At 41.5% G+C, this 12,426-nt stretch overlaps 1 protein-coding gene across 3 annotated transcripts in view; it reads right to left on the bottom strand.

Annotated features, from left to right (window-relative positions):
* Positions 1-689: 689 nt before the first annotated feature.
* The window catches only part of IL18R1 (interleukin 18 receptor 1), a 182,729-nt gene continuing 170,992 nt past the window's right edge, over positions 690-12,426 (bottom strand). For all 3 annotated transcript variants that reach the window (XM_069757619.1, XM_069757618.1, XM_069757620.1), the window contains one exon: positions 690-7,756. In XM_069757619.1, coding sequence (XP_069613720.1) covers positions 7,374-7,756 — 383 coding nt within the window. In that variant the 3' untranslated portion in view covers positions 690-7,373. The remainder of the gene's footprint in view (positions 7,757-12,426) is intronic.

Here is a 12,426-nt window from a genome sequence, read left to right as displayed (position 1 = left end):
TTGATTTCTTCACTCCAAGCTGGTTGGCTATTGCAGATTCAGTCTTCCCAGCCTGGTGCAGGGCTACAATTTTGTTTCTGGTGTCCTTTGACAGCTCTTTGGTCTTCACCATAGTGGAGTTTGGAGTCAGACTGTTTGAGGGTGTGCACAGGTGTCTTTTTATACTGATAACAAGTTTAAACAGGTGCCATTACTACAGGTAATGAGTGGAGGAAAGAGGAGACTCTTAAAGAAGAAGTTACAGGTCTGTGAGAGCCAGAAATCTTGATTGTTTGTTTCTGACCAAATACTTATTTTCCACCATAATATGCAAAAAAAATGATAAAAAAAACAGACAATGTGATTTTCTGGATTTTTTTTTCTCAGTTTGTCTCCCATAGTTAAGGTCTACCTATGATGTAAATTACAGACGCCTCTCATCTTTTTAAGTGGTGGAACTTGCACTATTGCTGACTGACTAAATACTTTTTTGCCCCACTGTATGTGTGTGTGTGTATGTGTGTGTGTGTATATATATATAAATTATATAAATTAATTTCTGGTTTTGCTTTTTATTCACACCCAAGCAATGGGTCCGATCTGCACCAAGTTTCACACATAGGTAAATCAGGCACTTTTGATAGTTTTAGACTGGATGAATGCTCTCTAGGACATACTGTTCAAGGTATTTGCAAAAAAAACGAAACACAAAAGCAAATATTAATTTATTAAATATTAATTTACAGCCAAACGACTGGAACAATCTGCCCTAAATTTACAGCATAGTTAATTTAGGCCCTTTTAAAGGATTTAGACCAGGCATAAGCTCACTTTCAGCACTTTAGCACCTACAGTTCCCTACATATTTAAAAAAAAATATGAGAAATATAAATGTAAACTTTCCAGAACATTGATAGAGAGATGTAAAAGTTCTACTGAAAACAATCAGATATGTTGATTTCATGTTAGAAGTAAACAAAGTTTTTAACCACACACAGAAGCAACATACAGTTAAACCAAGTAGATACATGCGAAGATTGGTGACTCTACTAATATATGCATTATATATATATATATATATATATATATATATATACTGTATATATACACACCCATATATATGTACAAAACTCAGGCTTCGAAAGAGGCTATTTTGTTCATATACAGTGCTCAGCATAAATGAGTACACCCAAACAGATTTGTAAGAAAGCCTTTAGTTTCCTTTCAGAATCAATATTAAGTACGGGATGCCATACTGTCAACGTGGGCCATTGATTGCAAGCAAGATTTGTAATATTGCCTACCAAAAAGTAATTTTCCTAACAAATTCATTCAAGACCATGGTGCAAAAATTATTGAAGCTCAATGAAAGTCTAAGGAGCAAAGCTAAAGTTTAGACTACAAAATACTAATTAGTAAACATTCACCCACAGGTAAGTCTAAGGCTATGTACAGATGCTATAAAATTTGCAGCAGAAATTTCTGCACCATTTCTGCACCTCGTGGCAGGAAAACTGCTGCTTAACCCCTTTCTGACATCAGGTGTAATAGTACGCCAATGTTGGACTCCCTCCCCTTGATGTAGGCTGTGGCGCTGATCCCACATCTTTTCCAGCACATGTCAGCTGTTTTGAATAGCTGACATGTGCTTCTAACAGTCGCGGGTGGAATCGCGATCCACCTGCGGCTGTTAACTAGTTAAGTGCCGCTGTCAAACTCTGACAGCGACATTTAACACACTCTTCCGACAAGCGTGCAGGAAATCCCGCCCATCTGTGCTTGTGTCATATGACAGCGGGTCGCCAATGGGTTAGCATGACAACCAGAAGTCTCCAGCAGACCTCTATTGTTGTCACTGCCGGACAGCAATTCAGCTATATACAGGCGATCTGATCATCGCCTGTATGTAGCAGAGTCGATTGGGTTATGGAAGCTTCTAGCCTCCCATGGAGACTATTGAAGCATGCCAAAAGTAAAAAAAAGTTTTAAAAAATGTTAAAAATTAAAAAAAACAATAAAAAAATTAAACACACACATATTTGGTATCGCCGAGTTCAGAATCGCCCGATCTATCAATATAAAAAAAGAATTAACCAAATTGCTAAATGGCATAATGAGAGAAAAAGTCAAAATGCCAGAATTATGTTTTTTTTGGTCACCGCAAAATTGCATTAAAATGCAGTAACAGGCAATCAAAAGATCATATTTGTACCAAAATTGTATCATTAAAACCGATAACTCAGCGTGCAAAAAATAAGCCCTCACCTAACTCAAGATCACGAAAAAGGGAGACGCTATGGGCATCAGAAAATGGTGCAATTTTTTCTTTTTTTACAAACTTTGGAATTTTTTTCAACACTTAGATAAAAAAGAACCTAGACATGTTTGGTGTCTATGAACTCGTAATGACTTGGAGAATCATAATGGCTGGTCCGTTTTAGCATTTAGTGAACATGGTTAAAAAAAAAAACAGTTGTGGGATTGCATTTTTTTGCAATTTCACCACACTTGGAATTTGTTTCCAATTTCCCAGTACACAATATGCTAAAACCAATGGTGTCGTTCAAAAGTACAAATTGTCCCGCCAAAAACAAGCCCTCACATGGCCATATTGACCGAAAAATAAAAAAAATGATATCTCTGGGAAGAAGGGGAGCAAAAAACGAAAACACAAAAATAAAAATACCTCCTAGGGTTAAGAGGTTAAAATATGTACGTTTTTGCTGCATTTTTTACACGTTTTTGTTGCAGATTTTCCCCACTCAGTATGGGTGAAATGTGTAGCAAAAATGCTGAAAGAACGGACATCCTGCCTTTATGTATCTAATACAAATCTGCAAGGAAAAACATAACCAACATTGTATGAGACTTCCTGAACCCTTCAGGTTTTGACAAATCTATACAGAAAAAATGTGGCAAGCACGCAATTATTCATTAAGGGACTGTGCACTATGTGTGTTTTTGTCTATTTTTTTCTGCACAGTTTTATAAAAAAAAACTGAAGTATTTCCAAGTATAAGTATATTCCAAGTGTATTAGATTCAAAGTCTAATGGACACATTTTTATTTATTACATGCAGATTTAAGTCTACAGCATGTCAATTCTTCAGCATTTGTGCTTCAGATTTCACCCATACTAATGAATGAGGAAAAATGGAATAGCACCAAAAGGATATGGGTGCAAAGCCTCCCTGGCAAGGACCACACTACATGGAAAAGCAGTAGCAACTGAAGGCAGCAGGCCAAAATATGTAGCAAAAACAGTGGTTTATTTAGCCCATGGAGGCAACATTTCGGTTCAGATGTGTGAACCTTCTTGAAGATAGATAGAAATTTAAATTTTTCTAAATAATTTTTTCTAAATTCATGGTGCCTCCAGTGAAACATAGTGGTGGCAGTGTTCTTATGTGGAGCTGTATGAGTGCTGATGGTGTCGAGGAGTTAAATTTCATTGATGGTATCATGAATTCACAGATGTACTGCTCTATATTGCTAACATCATTCCATGACCATGGTAAACATGCATTTTCCAACATGACAATCATCCAAAACACACAGCTGTTGCATTTCTGAAGAACAGGGTGAGAGTGAATCAGTGGCCCAGAACATCTCTGATCTGAACTCATCCGAAACACTTATGGAGAATTCTGAAGAAACAAGTTGAGCATTCCTCTCCATCCAGCATCCAGGCTCTAAAAGAGATCATTCTTAAAGAATGGAAAAGGATAAATATTGCAATATGTCTCTAGCCTGTACATTCCATGCCTAGAAGATTTGTTGCGGTGCTTAAAGATCATGGAGGTTATTCAAAACACCAAATGTAGTAGTTTTTTATGTGGGGTATATTTATTTTTGCATCAAATAATTTGAGTAAAACTGAAGATCTGTAATAAAAGTTATATTAATAACTTTACTTTCATATTATAGATTAAAAAAATGTTCTATGAAACTCAGTCAAAATTTAGAAAATTGTTCTTGTGTTCAGTGAGATATTGATTAAAATTGTACTTTTCAAGGGGGTATACTTATTTATGCCTAATCAAACAACTGGACCATTCTGCTCCAAATTTGGCATACTGATAAATTAGGCACTTTGGAAGGTTTTACACCAGGATTCAGCTCTCCAGCACTTACCATTCTTGACATATTTGTCAAATATGGACTGCAAAAGAAAAGATTGCTTTACGGACCTACGACTGAACCAATATGCCCCAAATTTGGCAACTAGGTAAATCAGGAGATTCTCAAGGTTTTATACTGGGTTCTAGCTATATGGGACAAACCGTTTTCAACATATTTGCAAATAAAAGAGGAAACGGAATATAGAAGGAAATGTTAATCTAAATCTCTTCAGGACACCACTACAGAGGTGTAAAATATCTGCACATAGCAAGTGCAATAAGTTAGCTTTATATCAATATTAAATGAAGTTTTAGACCACACACAAATAACCAGTTAAAACAAGTAGACCCATGTAAAGCCAGGTAATTCAACTAGTATTCATAAAATCACCAAGAAGTCACATGATTTCATGATTTCCATGATAGGAAATGTTTAAAAACAATTATTTTCTTTATCCACATTTAATGTTTCTAGTGTTTTAACTGAAAATGGTTATATTGCTCAATTGGGTCTATTAGCCAAATGCATTTGCTGAAAATCAGCACTGTCAGTTCAGTCATATTAAAAGTTGAATGAGGTTTCAATTTAAATGGGTTTTCCAGCAAAAAAGTAACAAAATATTCTAGGTAAATGTGCTTTAAAGAAGCACGCCCATCAAAACTTTTAACGTCTTAATATATTGCAATCATCATATTACATTGCACTGTGTACTTCCAATTGCTCATTTTGCCCTTCTACCTAGATGATTCTTCTCCTTTCTCTGCTCTATTTAGAAACAGGATGTCTCTTGTTCTTTTATGGCTCATTCCTCTCTTCAACTCCTGACCCAGCTGCTCCGTTCCTACCCCTGCCCTTTTGAACTGACTTATGACTTATGCAAAGAAAATTGACCTCCTGTTTCTACATAGAGCTTAGAAGGATTCAGCTAGTCAGTTTTTCATCACATAATGTCATAGACCTAAAGGAAAAGAGAATTATCTGGGTAGAAAGACAAAATCAGCAATTGTAAGTGCACAGTTCTATATAAAATGACGACTGCAATGTATTAGGAGCATAAAACTTTGATGGGAGGAGGAGGGCTTCTTTAATAAGTAAGTTTGCCAAGTAACAATAGTTTACATTTGAAAGCTGACCCCATCCTCGGTTAAAAGCTTGGCTTCTGGATACTGGCAGGTCACCTTAAAGGGGTTTTCCTATGAACCTAGGCAGGGGAGGAAGCAAAAAAGAGTATACAGACATTACAGCATGGGATCACAGCTGATTCTTTTTGTGAAAAAAAAACATTTCGATGCCTGTTTTTAAGTAATGTTTTACCTAAAAGAAAAAATCAGCTGAGATCCCCTACTGCAATGTCTGTTTACTCTCTTTTGCTTCCTTGGAACAATGTTATTCTATGGGGCTGCGCACATGTCCGAATTTGATCGCAGCACGCCCAAGATTGATCCGATGTTCGAATCCCACTTAGTCTTGCAAGTCAATGAGTCTGTGGAGAACATCTGACTACACTTGGATGACATCTAAGAGTGGTCCAATTTTCACGGACTAACATAATGATGAAGATGGAGACATTGTGTTTACATATTCTATTCATCCAAGAGAATTTGATAACACTATGCTCACACTCTGATCAAACTTTAATTAGAGTCTGATCAGAGTGTCATTTGCATAATTGACCCAATTCTCTCAGATAAAAGAATATACGCTGATGTGACCCTAGCCAAAAAGGAACCTGTCAGGTGATTCAAGCTGCCCAAACTGCAGACAGCATGAATCAGAGCCTGCCTGCAAGACAGCAGCCCGGTATATTAGTATACCACCCTCTGAAATGCTCTAGCCATGTTATATATACTCCCAGCAAGAGCCTGTCTAGTGGGCGCGACCTTGCTCCATACACGTGTATGGAGCAAGGCCGTACCCTCTAGTCAGCCACACCCATGGGATGGCCCTGTCACTAGTCAAGGCGTGGCCTTGCTTCATATAAGTGCATGGAGCGAGGTTGCGCCCACTCTGGCCTGGAGTAAGTATTACACATATGTACCTGCCGATCCCGGCTCAGAAACTGGTGAATCCCAGCAGTGCACAGTGCACATGCTGGGGGAATTCATAAGTCTGCAGTCATACAGAGTGACTGCAGAATTATCAATTTGGACTGGACAACCCCTTTAAAGTGAATGCTCAAGATTGTTGAATATATACATAAATAACCAACGGTCTACTGTAATTCCATTGAGAACGATTAACGGGGTTGTTCACTACTAGGACATCCCCTTGTTGATGTAAATGTCTGGCCCTGATAAAATAAAAAAGTTTATACTCACCATGCCAGCGCCACTCCAGCAGTGTTGGCACTCGTGCTTCTGGCCCTCGTGCGGTTGTTATGACAAGTGAGCTGGCACCGAATCAGCTTTGGCGTCACTGTCCCTGCCTTTGAATGAATTAAACATGTAGAGAAAGTGAGAGAGCAGCCAGCGATGATTGGGCACTGGGCTAACGTGTCATAAGAACCACACGAGAGCTCTGGGAGAGCAAATACTGACACTGCTGGAATGGTGCTTGCACGGAAGACGTCTACAAAGCTTTATATCTTATCAGAGCCAAACATTTAGATCAAGAATGGGATGCAATAGACAAACCCCTTTAAGGTTATATGAGAAAAAAAGACCCCAAAAATTATGTCTGCATAAGACAGGCTCTTGTATGCAACACACATGTTTTGTCAATGTAAAACTATTGGGGCTTGTATAATAGAAGGCTGTTGGCCAAACAATGTTTCTACCAAACGTTTGGCTAGGTTCTTCCCAATGCAAAGCATAATAAAGTGGTTCTCCTAATCCAAAGCAAACCAAAGACAAAAAAGCAAGTACAAAGGGAACACAAAAACAGTATAAAGGTACGTGCAAACAATTTCTGCTCCAAAAACCATAGTGTTGGCAGGAAAAAACACTGCATAAAATATGTGCGTTTTTTATGAGTTTTTACCTGCATTTTTTTCAATGAAATTGAATGGGTGAAAAACACTATAATAATGTATATGCCAAAAAATTTGAAACTGCAAGGAAAACATAAGAAGCGTGTGTATGACATTTCAGAAATCTCATTCACTTTGCTTGTACTGTAAAATGCTGCATTTTTTCTTTGTAAAAATGTAAAGTGTAAACCCTACCTAAGGGTGACACACCAAAAAAGTGTTTGTTAACATGCATGAAAAACATGTTGCTTTTAACAAGCCAAAAAGACACAAAAAGGTGTGTGTGATAAAAAGGTTACCCCCTTTACAGGCTATTCAAAATTAGAATGTCTTTATTATTAGCCATCTGAATTGTTTTTAGTGCCAGAGAACTACTACATGTCTTGATAGGCTTTGCTGGCATTAAATACTGGATTTTTTTCCAAAATGTTGAATTAAGAGGAAGAGACTTATCTCCTTTCCATTTGACCTTACTTTTCATCTTTAGAAGTTGTAAAGATTCTGGTTGGAAACTTTGCTCACTTTGTGTGAATTCAATCAAAATGACTTTAATCTTCCGCTCCACCATTGCTTTATATAACCCACTCTCAAGTTCATACATTGCTTTACAAGAAGTGAAGTCTTTGGCTAAAACAATGATTAATCTTCTGCTTTTTTCAAGAAATGAGTTCATGTCATCGACCAAAGCTGCAAAACAGGAAAATGTAGGTTAGCTGGTATTACTCAGCCGCCAGTACATAAGGTGACAAAGTGAAATTCATGTGAAATTACAAAATCAATTGATATTTGAAAAAAGTTTTCTATACAGTAGAAATCCTGAAAAAAAATCTATCAAACTGGCCTGTGACTGATAATGCAGACAATATGGCACTTTGCCATACACCTACGACTTGGTTTGACCACATTTACATAAATTTACATAGTTATATAGGTTGAAAAAAGATATAGGTCTGTCAAGTTCAGCCTTTCTCTACCAATTATACACTCTCTATCGCTAGAATATCTATAACCCACAATGCGATTTTCTGTGAGAAAAGCATCCATTTTTAAAAACAATGCTGTAATAGTAAGTGCCATTACTATCTCTTAAGGAGAGCATGCCACTGTCTGACTGCTCTAACTGTAAAGAACCTTATCCCATTTAGCTGTGGGAATACCCTTTCCTCCACATGTATTGAATGTCCTCTGGTCCTCTGTAAGGTCTTTGGAAGGAATAAGTCATATGCCAGTCCTTTGTATTGACCACACAGGTACTGTACATGTGTATTTATACATATAAATGAGAACTCCTCTGAGGTGTCATTGTTCTAAGTTAAACGAGGCCACCTTTTCCAGAGAAGCCTTCCATCCCATGTAATTATCTAGACACTAGTGTTGAGCATTCCAATACCGCAAGTATCGGGTATCGGCCGATATTTGCGGTATCGGAATTCCGATACTGAATTCCGATACTTCCCGCGTATCGGATACCGGAATCGGAAGTTCCCAGAATTCAAATTGAACGCAGCAGCCAATGAGGAATGAATGAAAGTGTGGGCACATCCTGTTTAGCATGGTGGGCATGTAAGTACTGGCAAGGCTGGGATTGGCTGCTGAAATGACGTCACTCTGCACTATAAAAAAGCGCTGCCGCCATTTTGCGCTCACTCTGCTGTGATTTCAGTTAGGGACAGGACGCTGTGTTCTAACTGAGGGCCAGTTGAGCTTGCTAATTGCTTTATTTTCCTTTCCAAAGGCTAATTTAGCAAAACGCTGTGTGTTCTTCACTGTTCACCTTGCTCTTGCCTTGCAGCGCTGTTTTAACAGCGTTCTGCAAGGTCTCTGTGTGTGTGTGTGTGTGTGTGCAGCTCACTCTGTAGTCTGTGTGCAGCCATATACCCGGTTGTATTCAGCTCAGGGGGGGTTCACACTGCCTCACACAGTTGTTCTTTTTTGCTCTTAGTGCAGCCTGCTGCACATTTTTTCTCAAATTTCCTATTAGTGTTTTTCCACCAGTCTCCAGCTCTATTGTGGAAAAACACTACATAGGATAACCTAGAGGGGGGTTTTTGGGCCTTGCAGCGCCGTTTACGGCTGTCTGCACGGTCTCCGTGTGAGCCCAGCTCGCCCTGTAGTCTGTGTGCAGCCATAGCCGGTTGGATTCAGCTCAGGGTTCGTTACTGGCTCATACCTTGAGAAAAATTTTCCTTTTTTTCAAATAGTGCAGCCTGTTTAAAATTTGAAAAAAAAAATTCCTATTAGTGTCTTTCCACTCGTATCCAGCTAAATAGTGGAAAAACACTATATAGGATAACCTAGAGGAGGGTTTTTTGGCCTTGCAGCGCCGTTTACGGCTGTCTGCACGGTCTCCGTGTGAGCCCAGCTCGCCCTGTAGTCTGTGTGCAGCTATAGCCGGTTGGATTCAGCTCAGGGTTCGTTACTGGCTCATACCTTGAGAAAAATTTTCCTTTTTTTTCAAATAGTGCAGCCTGTTTAAAATTTGACAAAAAAAAATCCTATAAGTGTCTTTCCACTCGTATCCAGCTAAATAGTGGAAAAACACTATATAGGATAACCTAGAGGAGGGTTTTTTGGCCTTGCAGCGCCGTTTACGGCTGTCTGCACGGTCTCCGTGTGAGCCCAGCTCGCCCTGTAGTCTGTGTGCAGCCATAGCCGGTTTGATTCAGCTCAGGGTTCGTTACTGGCTCATACCTTGAGAAAAATTTTCCTTTTTTTGAAATAGTGCAGCCTGTTTAAAATTTGAAAAAAAAAAAATTCCTATTAGTGTCTTTCCACCAGTCTCCAGCTCAATTGTGGAAAAACACTACATAGGATAACCTAGAGGGTTTTTTTGGGGCCTTGCAGCGCCGTTTACGGCTGTCTGCACGGTCTCTGTGTGAGCGCAGCTCGCCCTGTAGTCTGTGTGCAGCCATAGCCGGTTGGATTCAGCTCAGGGTGCGTTACTGCCTCATACCTTGAAAAACAATTTCCTTTTTTTCAAATAGTGCAGCCAGTTTAAAATTTGAAAAAAAAAATTCCTATTAGTGTCTTTCCACTTGTATCCAGCTAAATAGTGGAAAAACACTATATAGGATAACCTAGAGGAGGGTTTTTTGGCCTTGCAGCGCCGTTTACGGCTGTCTGCACGGTCTCCGTGTGATTTAAACTAGCTCTGTAGCCCGATCTGCACCAAAAAAAAAGTTAAGTTCACCAAACACAACTTAACACTTGTGTAGGCCACATTTGAAAAATAATAAAGTTTAGTCCACAATTTACAACATTAGTGTTTCTTACACCTGTTAGGAGGAGCATTACAGGAATAAGCACACTAAGGCCTTAGTACTTTTCTGCTTATCTTTATCTGTCAACCAAGATGAAGAGGGCAGGGAGTAAGGCACGTGGGCGTGGGCGCGGAGCAGGGAGAGGAGCAGGGAGAGGATGTGGTGATTCTGTGCCTGCTGCGGGCGCCGGTGACTCGTCGTCACTCAGTTTCAGCAGGGAACAGTCCTTCATGCGCAGCTTTGTCGGAGAGCGCCGTGCACCGCTGCTGCGTGAAGACCAAATTGAAGCCGTTGTCGGGTGGATGGCAGCTAACGCCTCGGCATCGACTTCAGTTAGTGCCACATCCTCTCAGGCACAGAGCACTGGAGAGCAGCCATCTGTCTCTTCACCACCTGCCAAATTGGCCAGGCAGTCAGAGAGCCCAGGACAGGAGCCGTCTCTACTTCTGTTCTCTGAATCTCTTGGCTTGGAAACAGGGGGCCAGCCAAGCAGCATTGGAGAAATGGAAGAAGAGGCAGTGTGCAGTGATGCCCAACACCTTTTTCTCTCTGACTCTGAAGAGGCAGGTGGGCCAGTGCCTCCGGTGACCACAGCGCAGTACGCATCTGATGATGAAACTCAGGTGCCGCTTTCTCGTGCGTACTGTGCTGCTGAGACTACCCAGGAGGAGCAGTTGGTGGCAGAGGGTAGTGGAGATGATGAGGTCCTTGACCCATCGTGGCGTGAGGAACAGGAAGGTGGTGGGAGCAGCTCAGAGGAAGAGCTTCCTCTTACGGGCCAAAGAGGGAGAGGGAGGGGGAAGACTGCGGAGCCTGTAGCCTCCACTTTGGCACCCGTTAGGAGCCTGTCTCTTTCCAAAGCCAAAAAGGGCGCTCCCAAGACTTGCAGTGCCTGGTCCTTTTTTGACACAGTTGCAGATGACATTTGTTTTGTCAAATGCAAGCTGTGTCATCATAAAGTAAAAAGAGGGAAAAATGTCAGCAACCTCAATACCACAAATATGTGGAAACATGTGCGGACCAGGCACGCGGTGGAGTTACAGAAACACACTGAAGATGTAGGCCAACCAACAGCGGCAGCTACCACCTCTTCAGCTCGTGTTGCCTCTTCCTCCAGCTCACGCACAGCTGGTTTGGCTTCCTCCCAGAGACCTTGTGTAATTCCACCCACAGCACCACCTTCCCAGTCATCCTCACACTCCCAGTCTACTCTACAGCCATCGGTAGTACAGGCATGGGAGAAAAGGCGGGCATTCTCGGCCAACCACCCCCGAGCACAGGCTCTGAATGCAGGCATTGCCAAACTGTTGTCCCTGGAAATGCTCTCGTTCAGGCTGGTGGAGACTGACAGCTTCCGTGACTTGATGGCATTGGCAGTCCCACAGTACAAGGTGCCCAGCCGCTTTTACTTCAGCAGGCAGGCTGTCCCTGCCCTGCACAGGCATGTTGAGGCAAACATAAAACATGCGCTACTGAACGCCGTCAGTAGCAAGGTCCACCTCACCACCGATGCGTGGACCAGTCAGCATGGACAGGGGCGATATGTTTCCCTCACTGCCCATTGGGTTAATGTTGTTGAGCCAGGTACAGATCGTGCGAGTGGCGCAGGACGTGTCCTGCCCACTCCAAGGATTGCAGGAATCCAGTCTGTACGCATCGACTCCTCCTCTTACACCAGTTCCTCTGATTCCTCTCTGCAGGATCCGTCACAGTCCACCCCCACATGGACCCGTGAACGTTTACCTATGACCGACATGAGCACAGCCGTGGCCAAACGTCAGCAGGCCGTCTTGAAACTAGTTTCATTGGGGCATCGAAGCCACACAGCGCAGGAGCTCTGGAATGCCATAAAGCAGGAGAGCGATGTGTGGTTACTGCCAGCGAATCTCCAGCCAGGCATGGTAGTGTGTGACAATGGCCGAAATCTGGTGGCAGCTTTGGCCCTTGGCAACCTCACTCACATCCCATGTCTGGCACATGTGCTCAATTTGGTTGTGCAGAGTTTTCTGAGGGACTATCCGGATCTTGATGCCCTGCTGCACAAGGTCCGCCTAGAGTGTGCTCACTTGCGGCGTTCCAGCTTGGCCAGATCCCGCA

Source organism: Ranitomeya imitator, chromosome 3 (genome assembly GCF_032444005.1).
Source record: "Ranitomeya imitator isolate aRanImi1 chromosome 3, aRanImi1.pri, whole genome shotgun sequence".
NCBI classification, from domain to species: domain Eukaryota; kingdom Metazoa; phylum Chordata; class Amphibia; order Anura; family Dendrobatidae; genus Ranitomeya; species Ranitomeya imitator.
This window is presented reverse-complemented; position numbering and strand designations above follow the sequence as displayed.